The 15,411-nt window shown below is 47.9% G+C and overlaps 1 protein-coding gene across 3 annotated transcripts in view; it reads left to right on the forward strand.

Annotated features, from left to right (window-relative positions):
• The window catches only part of TET3 (tet methylcytosine dioxygenase 3), a 125,798-nt gene extending 115,875 nt beyond the window's left edge, over positions 1 to 9,923 (forward strand). For all 3 annotated transcript variants that reach the window (XM_033175137.1, XM_033175138.1, XM_033175139.1), the window contains 2 exons: positions 1,029 to 1,365; positions 2,149 to 9,923. In XM_033175137.1, coding sequence (XP_033031028.1) covers positions 1,029 to 1,365; positions 2,149 to 3,932 — 2,121 coding nt within the window. In that variant the 3' untranslated portion in view covers positions 3,933 to 9,923. The remainder of the gene's footprint in view (positions 1 to 1,028; positions 1,366 to 2,148) is intronic.
• Positions 9,924 to 15,411: the final 5,488 nt, after the last annotated feature.

Genomic DNA, 15,411 nt, shown 5'->3' on the forward strand with positions numbered 1-15,411 from the left:
AGCTAAAAGGGTATTTCAAAAGGTGTTGTTTATGGTATAAAAAATCAGAAACAAGTTGAAATATTTGATAATGAGATTAACACATTGATACAGTAGAATAATATCATACAACTCTTTAATCATATTGGGGGAGAATATCTAATGCATAGGAACATGTTTATGCTATGTTAAGAAAAAATGAAGCTATTATATGACCAAAAAGTAATTGTGTACTTGTGTATGTCCACAATTAGATGACCGTGGTATTTAAAGTGGTTACTTCTAGGTGGTGGGATGGGAGATTTTATTTCCTTTTTGCTTGCCTAAATTTTCTACAATCAGCACATAGAGTTTATAATAAACAGGAAACTTTCTTTTTGTTTTTTTTTGAAACAGAGTTTTGCTCTTGTTGCCCAGGTTGGAGTGTACTGGCGTGATCTCGGCTCACTGCAGCCTCCACCTCCCGGGTTCAAGCAATTCTCCTTTCTCAGCCTCCCGAGTAGCTGGGATTACAGGCGCCCGCCACCACGCCCAGCTAATTTTTGTATTTTTGGTAGAGACGGGGTTTCACCATATTGGTCAGGCTGGTTCGAACTCCTGACCTCAGGTGATCCGCCCGCCTTGGCCTCCCAAAAGGAAATGTATTTTAAAAGCAAAAGGAGACTGAGTATTTAGAACAAGGAAGATAATGGTGGATGGTCTCAGCTTCACTGGGCAATGTGGTGCCGTGGCGTCAGTGCTATGCCAGAGGGCAGAGCAAGCCTCCAGGTCCTGGCCAGGCCCCTTGTCAGGTATCTCATCTCCTCTCAGCCTTCTTAGGATCATAGGAGATAATGTGCATTGAAAGTTGATGTGAGTGTACTGTAAATGCTGGTAGTACTGTTGCCCCGTGAACCAAGATCAGTGTGCTTTCCAGAAACTCTCGCTAGTGGCTGGTATTGGGATTGTGTGGGGAAAGACGAGGTCACGTGTTTTGGGTGCTCAGACCCCTCTCTCCCAGCACTTGGTCCCCCAACCCCATGTCCTCTCTCCCCTACTGCTTGGGGCAGGTCTGCACCCTGACCAAGGAAGACAATCGCTGCGTGGGCAAGATTCCCGAGGATGAGCAGTTGCACGTTCTCCCCCTGTACAAGATGGCCAGCACAGATGAGTTTGGTAGCGAGGAGAACCAGAATGCAAAGGTTGGCAGCGGAGCCATCCAGGTGCTCACCGCCTTCCCCCGCGAGGTCCGACGCCTGCCCGAGCCTGCCAAGTCCTGCCGCCAGCGGCAGCTGGAAGCCAGAAAGGCAGCGGCCGAGAAGAAGAAGATTCAGAAGGAGAAGCTGAGCACTCCGGAGAAGATCAAGCAGGAGGCCCTGGAGCTGGCGGGCGTTACGTCGGACCCAGGTGTGTGGGGGGAGGGTGCCCGCTGGGAGTCGCATTGGTGCTGTCCTCATGGGGGCCCTCGCTCTTCCACGCACCCTCCTGCATCACACTGGAACTGGGGCCTCTGCTTATTTGTCAGTCAGAAAGGTATCTGCAGCAGCCACAGGACAGCTAGCCTGATAGGAGGCGTGGGGACACAAGTACAGCAGGACTTGTTATCTGCGTGGAACTGAGCTTGGCAGAGGGGGAGCACTGGGTTTCTCCTCTAGTTTGCATCCCTCGGAGAATCAGAGGCTCCCCTCTGTGCTCTAGTTTGCTCCCCTCTGAGATACTGAGGTGAGTAGCAGCACTTCAGGGCACGTGGGTGTGTGCCAGGGCGGCAGGGCTTATGGGCAGAGACAGTTGCTGGCAGGCATCTGAGTTCTCATTCTCTTCGCCCTGGTCCCTGCAGTGATCCTGACCAGGCTGGGCAGAGAATGGGTGGTGCTGGTTTAGTGCAAATTCTTGAGTTCTCTAGGGTGAGGAGAGGAGTTGGGGGGGTACTGTGGATGCTGCATGAGCTGCTTCTCACCAGGGATTGCCTCCTCCCACGCCCAGTGGGGCTGGGGCTGGGACCTGTGCTGAGCGAGGCCCAGGGAGCACATCCTGGTCTGGGCTGGACATACCTTAGCACCTCACCTGCCTGTCCCAAAAGAGGAAACATCCCTGGGAAAGAGGGAGGGTCCATCCCCAGTTCCCCACCTAGGGCCTCTCCAGGTTGTGGTGTTGTCTGCCCCTCTGCCATCTTGCTTTCTGTTTCCCCAGGCCTGTCTCTGAAGGGTGGATTGTCCCAGCAAGGCCTGAAGCCCTCCCTCAAGGTGGAGCCACAGAACCACTTCAGCTCCTTCAAGTACAGCAGCAACGCAGTGGTGGAGAGCTACTCGGTGCTGGGCAATTGCCGGCCCTCTGACCCTTACAGCATGAACAGTGTGTACTCCTACCACTCCTACTATGCACAGCCCAGCCTGACCTCCGTCAATGGCTTCCACTCCAAGTACGCTCTCCCGTCTTTTGGCTACTATGGCTTTCCATCCAGCAACCCCGTCTTCCCCTCCCAGTTCCTGGGTCCTGGTGCCTGGGGGCACAGTGGCAGCAGTGGCAGTTTTGAGAAGAAGCCAGACCTCCACGCTCTGCACAACAGCCTGAGCCCAGCCTACGGTGGTGCTGAGTTTGCCGAGCTGCCCAGCCAGGCTGTTCCCACAGACGCCCACCACCCTACTCCTCACCACCAGCAGCCTGCGTACCCAGGCCCCAAGGAGTACCTACTTCCCAAGGCCCCCCCCATCCACTCAGTGTCCAGGGACCCCTCCCCCTTTGCCCAGAGCTCCAACTGCTACAACAGATCCATCAAGCAAGAGCCAGTAGACCCGCTGACCCAGGCCGAGCCTGTGCCCAGAGACGCTGGCAAGATGGGCAAGACACCTCTGCCTGAGGTGTCTCAGAATGGAGGACCCAGTCACCTTTGGGGACAGTACTCAGGAGGCCCAAGCATGTCCCCCAAGAGGACTAACAGTGTGGGTGGCAGCTGGGGTGTGTTCTCATCTGGGGAGAGTCCTGCCATCATCCCCGACAAGCTCAGTTCTTTTGGGGCCAGCTGCCTGGCCCCTTCCCACTTCACAGATGGCCAGTGGGGGCTGTTCCCCGGTGAGGGGCAGCAGGCAGCTTCCCACTCTGGAGGACGGCTGCGAGGCAAACCGTGGAGCCCCTGCAAGTTTGGGAACAGCACCTCCACCTTGACTGGGCCCGGCCTGACTGAGAAGCCGTGGGGGCTGGGGGCAGGGGATTTCAACTCGGCCCTGAAAGGTGGTCCTGGGTTCCAAGACAAGCTGTGGAACCCCATGAAAGGAGAGGAGGGCAGGATTCCAGCCGCAGGGGCCAGCCAGCTGGACAAGGCCTGGCAGTCTTTTGGTCTGCCCCTGGGATCCAGCGAGAAATTGTTTGGGGCCCTGAAGTCAGAGGAGAAGCTGTGGGACCCCTTCAGCCTGGAGGAGGGGCCGGCTGAGGAGCCCCCCAGCAAGGGAGCAGTGAAGGAAGAGAAGGGTGGTGGTGGTGCGGAGGAGGAAGAGGAGGAGCTGTGGTCGGACAGTGAACACAACTTCCTGGACGAGAACATCGGCGGCGTGGCCGTGGCCCCAGCCCACGGCTCCATCCTCATCGAGTGTGCGCGGCGGGAGCTACATGCCACTACGCCGCTTAAGAAGCCCAACCGCTGCCACCCCACCCGCATCTCGCTGGTCTTCTACCAGCACAAGAACCTCAACCAGCCCAACCACGGGCTGGCCCTCTGGGAAGCCAAGATGAAGCAGCTGGCGGAGAGGGCACGGGCACGGCAGGAGGAGGCCGCCCGGCTGGGCCTGGGCCAGCAGGAGGCCAAGCTCTACGGGAAGAAGCGCAAGTGGGGGGGCGCCATGGTGGCTGAGCCCCAGCAGAAGGAGAAGAAGGGGGTTGTCCCCACCCGGCAGGCGCTGGCTGTGCCCACAGACTCGGCGGTCACCGTGTCCTCCTATGCCTACACGAAGGTCACTGGCCCCTACAGCCGCTGGATCTAGGTGCCAGGGAGCCAGCGTACCTCAGCGTCGGGCCCGGCCCGAGCTGTCTCTGTGGTGCTTTTGCCCTCATACCTGGGGGCGGGTTGGGGGTGCAGAAGTCTTTTTATCTCTATATACATATATAGATGCGCATATCATATATATGTATTTATGGTCCAAACCTCAGAACTGACCCGCCCCTCCCTTACCCCCACTTCCCCAGCACTTTGAAGAAGAAACTACGGCTGTCGGGTGATTTTTTCCGTGATCTTAATATTTATATCTCCAAGTTGTTCCCCCCCCCGTTTGGGGGGCTTTTATTTTCTCTTTGTTTTTAAAACTCTATCCTTGTATATCACAATAATGGAAAGAAAGTTTATAGTGTCCTTTCACAAAGGAGTAGTTTTAAATTCCATTTAAAATGTGTATTTATTGGATTTTTTAAAAGCGACAATAGTAACGGTAAAGGATGGGCAGGAAAGGCCAGTAGTGCTTCCCCACCCAGTCTCGCTGGGTCCGGCGAGCCAAGCCCCTCGGGCACTGGCGAGGTCCTCAGCCATCTGCCCCTCGAGAGCCAATCGCGGACGGTAGCCACCCAGTTCATCCCTCCCGACACACACCCCTTCCCTTTGGGGGAAGAGAGCCTCAGGACAGCCTCTGTCCTCTCTGATAGGATGGGAGAGTCTGCAGAAAACCATCTGGGGTCCCTTTTCCAGTCCCCAGCTTGGAGTCGAGGGGCAGATGCACCCCAGGCCAGCCCTGTGAGATGCTGGCATAGCTTTCCCCAGAAACCAGGTTGGAAGTAGATGGCTTCAAGCTTGCTAGTCTCCACACTGAATCCTCTGTCCGTTATTTATGGAGTCACACGATGTTATGGTTCACTAGGCAGCACCTCACGCTGGAGCTGGAGTGCGAGGTTCTTAGGGGCTGTGCCCACCACGTTGCCAAGCCAATGCATGCTGAGCTGAAGGAATTTGTCTTAGTGGCAGTTTTTTAAAAAAAGAATGCCCCCAAAGTCTATGCTGATATCGAAAAAGGGCTACTGTATCTTTAAAAACAGGAAGTTGAACCCAAGCTGTGAAAAGCCAGTGGTGCTCTGTGCATGGTGCTGTGCGGAGCCTGGTGCTGTAGTGTTGTGCTGGGACTTTCTTGACTCTTGGGCAGGTCACATCCTACAGGACCTCAGCAGACCAGTGTAACAACAGTTAATGCATCTATCCTGATCCCTGAATTTCCACATTGGACAATGGTGCATGCCTCACACCTGAGCCTGCTTCTTCCATGCTATCATCGGGTTCGGGGGCCTACACTTAACAATTTTAAAGTGCAAGAGTCAAACATTTTCAACAGGTTGCTATGATTTTCCTCCCTAATTGGTGCCATTTCTCCATTTGATCATTTTCTTTTTTCCTTTCTTCCCCTCTTCATCCACCTTAACAGACCTGTTCTGAAATTCTGGTGCATTCATTCGGTTCTTTGAAATGAGAATGTGGTGCTTAATTTTTGTGACGTTGTTGAGAGAGGTTGGGCCTGATGGGAGCAACACTCACCGTCACCACGTCAAACTTTGTTGGAGTGTTGGTTTTTCTTGTGATGTTAGCAGAAATGATCTCATGCTACCCATGTGGATGTGTGTGTGGTGAATGGGGGGCTTCATCAGGACACACAGAGGGGAATGTGACCACACGGTGGATGACCACCAAGCCCTGAGATGAACAGGTGTTTACTGAGCAGTTGTATTCAGATATGGGTCTTCATGAATCATGTTTAACAATCAGATGACCGCTATAGGCAAGTTCCTGAGCTTCCGGGTGCCTTGAGTAAGAGCTGAGAAACGGCCTGCTGGGTGTTTACTGTATCTGTTTGGAGGCACTGGCGGAGGGTCGTTGTAAGATGTCCTGAGCATTTATGTGGTCTGGTTTTAACTGTAAATAGTGAAAGATTTTTAAAGCACTTTTGCCTAGATTTAAACAGCAACTTGAAAAAAAAAAGTATGTTTTAACATGTAATTGTGGGAGAAATTGTAAATAGTAGCTGAATATTTAACGTGCTTTGTCTATCCTCCACTTTTACCATATTCTGTAAAGTTGCATTTATTTTACAGGACAAAAAATGAAATATTATTGCTTTTGAAATAAATACCCAAGAGCTTATCAGGACTTAGAATTATTCAGAACTCAGATTTATAGGAAAACCTCTGACCTTCAGTTTGACAAGCTAAAGGAAGCAGAGTCTTTAATGAGCATGCTAATTTTCTAGTTTTGAGGAAAAATTGGGTCCTTTAAATGCTATTTTGCTTATCGCATCAGTACTTTTATGCAGGTCTCATTTGACTCCGTGCTTAGGTAGATGCGGGGGTGCCTTGAAAACTTCATTTTAAATGATCTTAAGCAAGAAATACAATATTTTACGAAACATTTGGAGAATGTGACCGTCTGTATGACCCGTGGAAGCCCCAGGTTGGCTGTTGGTTTGGAAGGTCCCGAGTGTGACCCAGGTGATTCTGATACTTGGCATGTGTGAATCTTCCTGATGTATGTTAAACTCTTCCCCTCATCACCCTTTGGTAGGAAAGCCATTAGATGAAAGGAGAAACCAATACAAGCTAAAAGCATGCGACGTCTGTCCCCCAGCCCAAACAGCCTTGGTTCATCAGTTTCTACAGTAGGAAATAGGCTGCTGAGAGGTGAGTCAAGAGCCAGTCTCCATTGGATGTCCCCACTCCCCTCAGAATGGCGTTTCCAGAGTTAGGCAGTGCAGTTGCCGTGCTCAAGCCCATGCTGATTTGTACACTACATGTCTAACCTACCTCAAATCTCAGTCATTAAAATTAGCATGCTTTAGACATATATTTAAAAAGTAACTATGCACAGCTCTTTATCCCCCCCTTGCTGCTGAAGGTTTCTTAAAGAGAAAAATCAAATTTTTATTTTTTACTGGCACTATCATTTTTTTAAGTCCTAAAGATGATTAACAGACATTTTTATCATGAGAAGAAAAATAAAGCCATTGCAACTAAAGAACCTAACAGCATGACCAAGTTCGAAGAGTCATATTATAGCAACGGAAACTGATGGCGTCTTAGTCATCTCCCCGGTGTGCCCTGTCCACGGACACCATCCATGTGCAGTGCAAACATTTGGTTCCTTTTCTGCTCTGTTTTGTTTTCCCTGCCTGTTGCGTGCAAGGGAAGTGCTTGTAAAGTTCTGTGCTACGAGATTTTTAAAATAAAAATCGCTTCGCAGCAGGTTCTCACAAAATAACTGGTGCTAGCTCAAGAAATCTCATCATCTGACCATCAGAAATCTTGACTAAAGGCGTTGCATGGATTTGGGGGTTTTTTGGTTTTTGGTTTTGGGTCTGGTTTTTAGCAGGGCCAATGTTTCCCACGCCCCGGCTTCATGGGTACTGCTTTGCCTTCTCACCCAGGTGACGATGGTGTGCGTGGAAAGAGATGATACCCCACCGCCCCCTCTTGGTCCTTCCACCAGCCTCTTTTGGAAACAGTAGTTTGGAGAGCAAGGGATTTTTAAAGCGCTAAAGGAAAGAAGTAGCAGAGCTTAACTGCTTTGTACCACACAGCAGTAGATGTGCAAGGATGGTTGACAATGAGTCGATGATAGCCTAATTTCATTGAGAGAAACCCAGCCAGACTTGCTTCTAGAGGTTTAATCACCATGAGATCTCAAACCAAGGCAAAGCTGGTGGAAAACTATGATATCCCTGACGTGCCTCAACCAGTATCTCTTTCCTTTTGTTACTGAAGTGTGTTTTTTGGACTAGGAAGCATTTTTATGAATTGAAATAGTCTAAATAAAATGGTGCTATGGTGTTTTAATGTGACTGTCCCTGATCCTGTCTTGCTGAGGTGCTATCAACGTTCTGAAACCACAACCAACCAAAAACAAGGTGGGCTCCAGTCTCTTGGCTTTTTTTTCCCCTCCCCTCTTTTGGTGCTGTCTTAGACCCGTTTACCGTGCTATAATCTGCTCTGAGCAGTGTTGTGTTGTGTTGTATTATTCTTCCCTTGGTGGCCAAACAAAGCAAGTCGAGGAGGCAGCTATCTCCCTTTCTGTGATCGGGAGTGGGCCTGCCTGGCTTGGCAGGTGCTTTGGTTCCACACCTGTCTTCTCAGGCTTGATGTGAAAGGGCAAAGGGTTTTTTAGTTTGTTTTTGTTTTTGAGGAAGGGGAGTTGGGTACTCCTGCCTCTCCTAGCATGATAGGCATTCTCATAGCCAGGGACACAGATTGTCTCCTGCAGCCCAGGGTGCTAAGCAGACATCTCTGGGAGTCCCAAGGGCACACCAAGAGAGACCAGATGGATCTCCTTCCTCCCCTGGCACTGGCCGGGACCATGGTGGGCAGGGGCTTCATTCTCTGACCCAGCGTTGCTTCTGCCTCTCATTGGTAACCCCTTATGTTCAGACTAAAGGAAGGAGCTTTCTTTGCTCACTCGATGCCACTGAGGCTGCTTTTTAGTTGGTGCTAACCTAAATTTCTTCTTGGGTCCACAGAAGTTGATGTTTTAAAAACTCAACAGGAAGCTCCATTTTGTGTCATCCACTGTCAAAATAATTTTTTTAAATACCTCAAAAACAGGACATCATGACAACTTCAGTAAAGTAGATTCCATGAGGGTCTGATACGTGCAGGTTGTCCGTCTGATGACGTACTTGACCTTGAAAAATCTGGGGTCATTTTGTTTTTCATTCTTCGGCAGTTAAGATAGCGGAACGCCGAAAGGAAGGAGCGTAGTTGGCTGTATTTCATGTTTAAGTTTTGCTTTTGAATAAAATGTGAATTTCCTATGCCCATCTCATTGAGCTTTCTCAGTCATTGTTGCTGTCATTTGAAATGACTCCCTCAAAACCTAGTTTTATTAGCCAGCTGCCTCTGCTGTAGTATATGGTCAACTTCAACATACCCTGGACCAAAACATTTTTGAGGTGCATACCCCCAGCATGAGTTATACAGTCCCACATCCAGGTGCACGGAGTGCGAGTGCACTCCGCGAGTGCGGGGGGAGGGGCGGCCCCCTCTGGTGCTCCCAGCCCTTCCTCCTGCAGAGCTGCGGGCAAGAGCAGAGCAATAGGATTCTCCCCTGAGCAGAGACCGCAGCACAGAAATGCAAGGTCTAAAGTTGCTTTTTGCCTAAGAATCAGCGAGTGATTTGGCCTACTTCCTCATTGGCTTCTATTCTGATATCAGGGATGCTTTTTGTAGTGGTATTGTTTGCTCCCTCTTCGCGTTTTGACTACCTGTCATTCAGGGGTAACTCATCACTCTTCACACGGGGATTTAAATTAAGAAACTAATTGGCTCATTTGAACATTCCAAATTTTCTTGGTTTCAATACCCTTTTTTTTTCTTTTGAGGGGAAAAGAGGGGAGAAAAACAGGAGTGATGTCATTTCTTTTTCATGTATTCCAATTAAAGAAACAAGAGCAGGTCGTATAATGGCATATTAATACATTAGACTTAATCTAGAACCCCTGTAGCTTTTTGATGTGTTTTATTTCTTATCTCTTTGAATTCCTGTTTGGTTACTTGGCTTCCAATGGAGGTGAACTTAACAACCATACTTGAATATTCCGTCTTGACTTTGTAAACTGTGGCTACTTGAAATGAAGTTTATCTGGGGTTGATGGATGAATGGTAGATTTTTGCAATGTCTCAAGGCAATAGGATGTGTATTAAACTGTAGATATTCTTAGTACAGTAAATTTATGCTGATAATTTTATTTTGTATAATTTTTACCTTTTTGTTAATATTTTTTCCTTCCACTTTATTGGTTTGCCTCCTGAGCTACCCCTCCTTTACCCTCCCTTCTCCCTCAGTGTTTCAGTAAATTTAATTTAGGGTGCCTAGAAATTGCAAGTATGTATCCTTTTTGATTTGTATTTTATTATAATTTACACAAACAACTGGGTTTGTGAACTGTATTACTCCTGGTATCTTTAAAATATTGTGGGTGTTTTAATAAATTTTATATTTATTTTTTGCACTCAAATTCAGTGTGGGTTCTTTTTTTCCCCTCCTTGAACCAGGACTGGAATGTGATGTGTCAGGAACCCTGTAACCTCACCCTCCCGCCGTATGTTGTAGATGCACAAATGAAGCCCTCACAAATAGCAGTGGCGGAACCTGACCTTGTCCATTCTGCCACCTGGATAAAGGAATGTTCAAAGGCTTTCAGCTGTGAAAACGGGATCTAAAGGGGGAAAGTGGAGATGGCCTTTTTCTCATCTATGGTTCTCTTTTTGTTTTCTTTCCCTTTTATGTTTTTTGTCCTTTTTTTTTTTTTTTTTTTTTTTTCTTTCCACTGGGAGATACTCCCCTCCTACTAAAATTAACTTCTGATGTTAGGTTTGCTAAAGGATCACCGAAGGCTGCTTGGTTGGGATGGCTTGAACAGCAAGTCCAGTAGGGAGTGGCCAATACGGAACCGGAGAGTCTGCTGACCAGAGGCAGAGGTTTCCTGTAAGATCCCATGCCTGGAGCTACCTTCTTTAATTCAGATTGCCAATTCTGGAGGTGGCTGTCCTTGAAAAGGGAATAGGAATTGAGGAAGGAGAAGAGAGAATAGTGAATCTGCTCGCTCTTCTTCCTTCTGCGTGAAACATCTGACTGAAGTTGATCCAGTGTCTTTGAGGGACAACCAGCCCAGCTGTTGATAAGGACTTCGGCAATATCCCAACATCCCAAGTCACTCTAGACGGGAAAGTTCATCTCTGAGGGCATCTGAGTGAAAACACCATGATCATAATGAGTGCCAGGTGATCGGCTTGGAGGTTTTTATCTCCATTTTACTTTGCTTGCAAAGGAACCCACTGGAAATGCCTTGGCACACCTGGCTATCCAGGGATCCTCAAACATGTTTATATGTTTTACAAAAGTGGGGTCACACTGTTTTTTGTAACCTGCTTCCCTCCTTGAGTTGGAAGATACCTAGTTCTGTCCCCTTCCTGAGCGCCTGTCATGATGGCGCCATCTGCAGAGCCTGAAGGGAGGGCCAGGACCTCCTTCAGCTGGGGCTGGTTTCACTATTGGTTAGCTATCGATATGCTGCCATCTCTTCTTACACAAGTTCCATGTTAAATACAGAAAATTAGAAGACAGAAGTTCTTAAAAGTTATCTGAAATCCCACCACAAGAGAACCACATAGTGGTTGCAAACATTTTCTGAGTGTGTAAATACGACCCATATGTATTTTTTGAAATGGAATACAATAATGCAATGCTGTCATCTTTTTGCACTTAAACTATCTTTATCAGTACGCAGAATAGCATCTTTTTAAATAGTTGCCTAGCAGTTTTTTTAGTATGGATGTAGAAGCATTTAATCATCAAACTCTTTAACATCCCAACTTGTTGCAATTATAAATTGAACTAATCTAAATGTGCCTCCATGTAAATCCCACTCAGTCTATTTCTTTCTATGCTAAGAAGCATTGCAGTAAATTCCCCTCTGCCACATGACTACATTCTTAATTCCATGAACCTTCTTGTAACAGGTCCAGGCCCCGTGCACCACTACTCCCTACCGTGCCCCCGTCTGTTCACACCTAGAGCATCATTATTCATATTGGGATCTCTAGAAATGAGCAATTTGTTCCAGATGGGATCCGGCTCATGCAAGCCAAGCACAAAGACACCAAGGAGCCCCACGATCTGGACATGCTATTTTTATAAATGCACACCAAGATTTATTAGTTTTTTAAGCAGCTGAGTTTTACTGAGAGCTTGTGGCTTGGAAAGAACATGGCTCCCTCACTTCCCAATTGTGTGATTTGATGAGCCATTTCATCTTCCTGTATCATTTTGTCAATAAAACAGGCTGATGATACCGCATAAGATTGATATAAGGATAAAAAAAATTGCTACATAAGTGAAAGTGCCAGGCATTCGGGACACAGCAGTAATAAGAGCTATCATTATTACTCTTGACATACGCAAAGCGTTAGGTCACTAAGGAGTCCAAGACTAGTCTTGGACCAGTGACCTCTTTTGTGAACTTGTGCCAAATCAGGTCCACTAACTCCAGTCTTCATGCAATTCATGCAGTTCTTTTTTTTTTTTTTTCAATGCTTCACACAGCAGTTGAAGTGTAGCCATCTTAAATGAACTGTTTAACCCACTCTCCCTGCCTATTTTGAATCTTAATTTTGTCAAAGTATTGGTTTACACAACCCAGCTACACAACTTAGCAACTTTGTTGTGTGTTATGCTCTTGTAAGCTTCTTTTTTTTTTTTTTTTTTTGAGATGGCGTCTTGCTCTGCTGCCTAGGCTGGAGTGCAGTGGCCGGATCTCAGCTCACTGCAAGCTCCGCCTCCCGGGTTCACGCCATTCTCCTGCCTCAGCCTCCCGAGTAGCTGGGACTACAGGCGCCCGCCTCGTCGCCCAGCTAGTTTTTTGTATTTTTTAGTAGAGACGGGGTTTCACCGTATTAGCCAGGATGGTCTCGATCTCCTGACCTCGTGATCCGCCCGTCTCGGCCTCCCAAAGTACTGGGATTACAGGCTTGAGCCACCGCGCCCGGCTCTTGTAAGCTTCTTAAGCTTGGAGAACTCTTAGTCATCTTTGTCTCCCATTGTACTCTGAAAATAATAGGCATTCAACATCCCATGTCCATGGGATGGTGCATCCATACATACATCATGTCCATGCAGGGGGACATGAAGCCCTGAAGACATGTTCAACACACATAATCCAGTGCATGTTCTTGTCAGAGCCATGAAGACAACAAAGAAGACGTGAAAGACGAAGATTTGTTAAATTCTTTTTTTTTTTTTTTTTTTTTTTTTTTTTTTTTTTTTTGAGACGGAGTCTCGCTCTGTCGCCCAGGCTGGAGTACAGTGGCCGGATCTCAGCTCACTGCAAGCTCCGCCTCCCGGGTTCACGCCATTCTCCTGCCTCAGCCTCCCGAGTAGCTGGGACTACAGGCGCCCGCCACCTCGCCCGGCTCATTTTTTGTATTTTTTTTTAGTAGAGACGGGGTTTCACCGTATTAGCCAGGATGGTCTCGATCTCCTGACCTCGTGATCCGCCCGTCTCGGCCTCCCAAAGTACTGGGATTACAGGCTTGAGCCACCGCGCCCGGCTCTTGTAAGCTTCTTAAGCTTGGAGAACTCTTAGTCATCTTTGTCTCCCATTGTACTCTGAAAATAATAGGCATTCAACATCCCATGTCCATGGGATGGTGCATCCATACATACATCATGTCCATGCAGGGGGACATGAAGCCCTGAAGACATGTTCAACACACATAATCCAGTGCATGTTCTTGTCAGAGCCATGAAGACAACAAAGAAGACGTGAAAGACGAAGATTTGTTAAATTCTTTTTTTTTTTTTTTTTTTTTTTTTTTTTTTTTTTTTTTTTTGAGACGGAGTCTCGCTCTGTCGCCCAGGCTGGAGTACAGTGGCCGGATCTCAGCTCACTGCAAGCTCCGCCTCCCGGGTTCACGCCATTCTCCTGCCTCAGCCTCCCGAGTAGCTGGGACTACAGGCGCCCGCCACCTCGCCCGGCTCATTTTTTGTATTTTTTTTTTAGTAGAGACGGGGTTTCACCGTGTTAGCCAGGATGGTCTCGATCTCCTGACCTCGTGATCCGCCCGTCTCGGCCTCCCAAAGTGCTGGGATTACAGGCTTGAGCCACCGCGCCCGGCCAGATTTGTTAAATTCTAGATACCCCCAGCGCCTCATCCCCACTCCAGAGGTCTTAGCAGAGGTCTGCTTTCCTCTACTGAGTAAGCCCAACCCCAGGTCCACAGAACCTGCCCAATTTCCCTCGCTACACTTCAAACCATCTTCCTGTATGTTTGTTCTCTTTACCACACACACACCCTTGCTGCTCGGTACTCCCGACTCTCACTCTCCATGTGCACCCTGTGCTGCTCCTGTGGAACATGCTTCATCCATTAACCCTTTCCTGTGGCTTCTCCCCATCACGTGCTCTCAGGTTCACCCCAGCCTGACCCTGCTCTGCCTCATATACCTTTCCCACTCCTTCCTATCACCACCACATATCTGCAGGTGTAGACAACCTCCTAGCTTCAAGGTCCATACCACTCACTCACCTGTACCTTTATTTCTCCAGAAACAGTCAGCTTCTGGGCCAGGGATCCTTGTCCTCACTGACCTCTGTGAAGCCTTAGAAACCCTCTGCTCCCAGACTGCATAGCCAGGAACATTCTATTGTCCCAGGACCCTGCCCCCTTTCATGAGCCCCTTTGTGAACTCCTGTCCTTTAAACAAAAATGCCCCAAGAGAATTGACCCAGTCTTCTCCACAGACTATCAGCTTTCCTTCAAAGGACTTGTTCAGCCACCAGGCCTCAACTATGACCCTAATGCCAATGATTTCCAAAGCCATGTCTAGCCCTGTCCTCCCTCATGAGTTTGGGCTGCTGGATAGCTCTGGGTAGCTCTTTGGTAAGGCCAAAGTCTTAACTAAAACTGACCTCTCAACTCTCCAGCAAAGTTCCCATTATTCTCCCAGTCATATCCTGACACCTGCCAAGTCTAGATTCTACATCCTCAGCATTCTCAATTCTGCTTCTCTTTGCTACTTTTATTAGCAACCCACATTGTACAGTCGTACAGGCTGTGCACTGCACAACTCTGGGGAACACCATTCATACAGACTATCATGTGTAAGCCTTAATTACAGATATGGACTCCTTCCTGCTATGGACAGAGGTATATTGGATGTGGACCACAGTATAGTCTGGGGACCCAGGGCAGAGGCCTCTCATGTCTTGGTCTAAATGTGAAACCCTTCAGAAAGGTTGAATGGCTTGCTCAAGCCCATCCAGCTAGGAAATGGCAGAGCCCAAAATCAACCCAGGTGTATTTGGTGCCAAAGTCTGTGCCCTATCCAAATATACCCGTTTCTTCTGTACCTTAAGACCCACAAATCCAAGGGACATTGTCCTCACTGGTGGGAATCTACCTACAAGTAAAGCCTAGGGCATGACCTGAGTCTGTGGGTCTAGGGGCACAAGAGGCACAGGTGCAAAAAAGTGGCTCTACAGGAAGACTTTAGGCTCTTTAGAGCATCTTCAACAGGTGTTATTTGAAAGACTTGAATTCTAACCCCCATTTGATTGCCCTGCCCAGCTTACCAAAACCAGTCTCCTTACTCAGATAATCTTTCTAAAAACCAAATCAGATGATACTATTTCCCTGTAATACTCCTCAATACTCCCCGTTTGATACAGCTCTCAGGATAAGACACAACATTTTAACTTTGTCCCAGGGCCCCACAGGACTTGGCCCCAGTTTGCATCTTTAGTACCACTGCAGGCCACTTGGTGTCTTTTATCTGATTATCTCCTTGGTGCACCTCCCCATGTGGCCTCTCAAATATGAAGGGCCTTCTGATGGTGATGCCAGTAATACCACCAACAACCCACTCCTTTTATTTACTTATTTACTTGCTTTTAAAGTATCTGTAAGAAACTAACTCCTTTTGAAATCCATTAAAACATTTACATA

The sequence above is a fragment of the Trachypithecus francoisi genome, unplaced genomic scaffold, assembly GCF_009764315.1.
Source record: "Trachypithecus francoisi isolate TF-2019V2 unplaced genomic scaffold, Tfra_2.0 Lachesis_group17, whole genome shotgun sequence".
NCBI lineage: Eukaryota > Metazoa > Chordata > Mammalia > Primates > Cercopithecidae > Trachypithecus > Trachypithecus francoisi.